At 76.0% G+C, this 1439-nt stretch overlaps 1 protein-coding gene across 1 annotated transcript in view; it reads right to left on the bottom strand.

Annotated features, from left to right (window-relative positions):
• The window catches only part of LOC112951560 (zinc finger protein 250-like), a 9539-nt gene that overhangs the window by 870 nt on the left and 7230 nt on the right, over positions 1 to 1439 (bottom strand). Inside the window, exons 8-9 of the mRNA XM_026044268.1 lie at positions 854 to 941; positions 49 to 157 (exon numbers count right to left, since the gene is read on the bottom strand). Of these exons, the coding sequence (XP_025900053.1) occupies positions 49 to 157; positions 854 to 941 (197 nt within the window). The remainder of the gene's footprint in view (positions 1 to 48; positions 158 to 853; positions 942 to 1439) is intronic.

Here is a 1439-nt window from a genome sequence, read left to right as displayed (position 1 = left end):
GCCCCGGTGCCCTCCGCGCCGCCGCAGCCGCTCTCCCAGGGCGCCGGCGGCTCCTGGCTGCGCGGCGGCTCCGGGTCCAGCGCGGCCATGGGCAGCAGCAGCGCGGAGCCCTCCTCCTGCGGCGGCTGCTCCTCCAGCTTGATGACGATGCTCTCACCTGCCGAGGGGACAGCGGCTCCAGCCACCACGGGGACGCCCCGCGAGGCAGCGGCCCCGCTACGGGGCAACGAGAGCGAGCGGGAGGGCTCGGCCGCGACCAACGAGGGCGGCCGACGGCGCCGCGGGGTCTCTGCCACCCCGGTCCCCGTGCCGAAGCTCAGGGCCACCCGCTGTCCCGACCACGCAGGGCCATGGGAGCAGCCGGAACCGAGGAGGCGGCGGCAAAGCGGAGGCTGCAGCGGGACGGAGCCTCGGCCCCCGACGCCGCCACCTCCCGCAGAAACCCCACCGGGCTCCCCGCCTCCCTCTCCTTCCCCTCCTGGGTCCTTAACTCCCATTCCCTCAATCCGCCAGCGCGCGGACAGCCGCGGGGAGCCGCGCGCGCCGCGGCGCTCGCTCACCGGCGCCCAGGGCCGCGGGCAGGGCCCCGCTGGGCAGCAGCGCCTGCGTCCTGGCGCCCGACTCCTCCTCGTCCTCGGCCGGCAGCAGCAGAGCGGCGCCGGCGCCCGGCCCTGCGCGGCAGGGAGGGAGGCGGCTGCAGCGCCGGGTGCCACGACACCACAGCCTGGTGACGGCCTCGCGGGAGCCCAGGCTGAGCCCCAAGGGAAGCAGGGACCCGCGGCCAGCCCTGGCACCAGTGCCCACATCTCCATCCCCACCGAGCTCCCGCCGTCCCCACGGTGTCCGGGCTCACCGAGCGGCAGCGCGGGCAGGCGGTAGAGCTCCAGGGGCGGCTCGGGCAGCGCGGCGGCGGCGGCGGCGTCGTGCCCCGCGGGCAGCACCTGCGGGCAGAGGCGGCGGCGGCGCTGAGCGGGCGCCCACGTGGCTCATGTGCCCCGCGCGCACCTGGGTGCCATCGGGTGGGCGCCCACACAACCCGTGCACCCTGTGTGCCCCGCACACACCTGGGTGCCATTGTGCAGGCACCCACAGGCCCCACACGCCCCGTGTGCCCTGCACACACCTGGGTGCTGTCGTGCGGGCACCCACACAGCCCATGCACCCTGTGTACCCCGCGCACACCTGCGTGCCATCGTGCGGGCACCCACAGGCCCCACGCGCCCCGTGTGCCCTGCACACACCTGGATGCCATCGGGTGGGCGCCCACACAACCCGTGCACCCTGTGTGCCCCGCACACACCTGGGTGCCGTCGTGCAGGCACCCACAACCCGTGCACCCTGTGTGCCCCGCACACACCTGGGTGCCATCGGGTGGGCACCCACAACCCGTGCACCCTGTGCGCCCCGCACACACCTGGGTGCCATCGGGTGGGCACCCA

Source organism: Nothoprocta perdicaria, unplaced genomic scaffold (genome assembly GCF_003342845.1).
Source record: "Nothoprocta perdicaria isolate Ctin4 unplaced genomic scaffold, notPer1 scaffold_357, whole genome shotgun sequence".
Classification (NCBI taxonomy): domain Eukaryota; kingdom Metazoa; phylum Chordata; class Aves; order Tinamiformes; family Tinamidae; genus Nothoprocta; species Nothoprocta perdicaria.
Note: the sequence above shows the minus strand (reverse complement) of the source record. Positions and strands in the feature narration are given on the sequence as shown.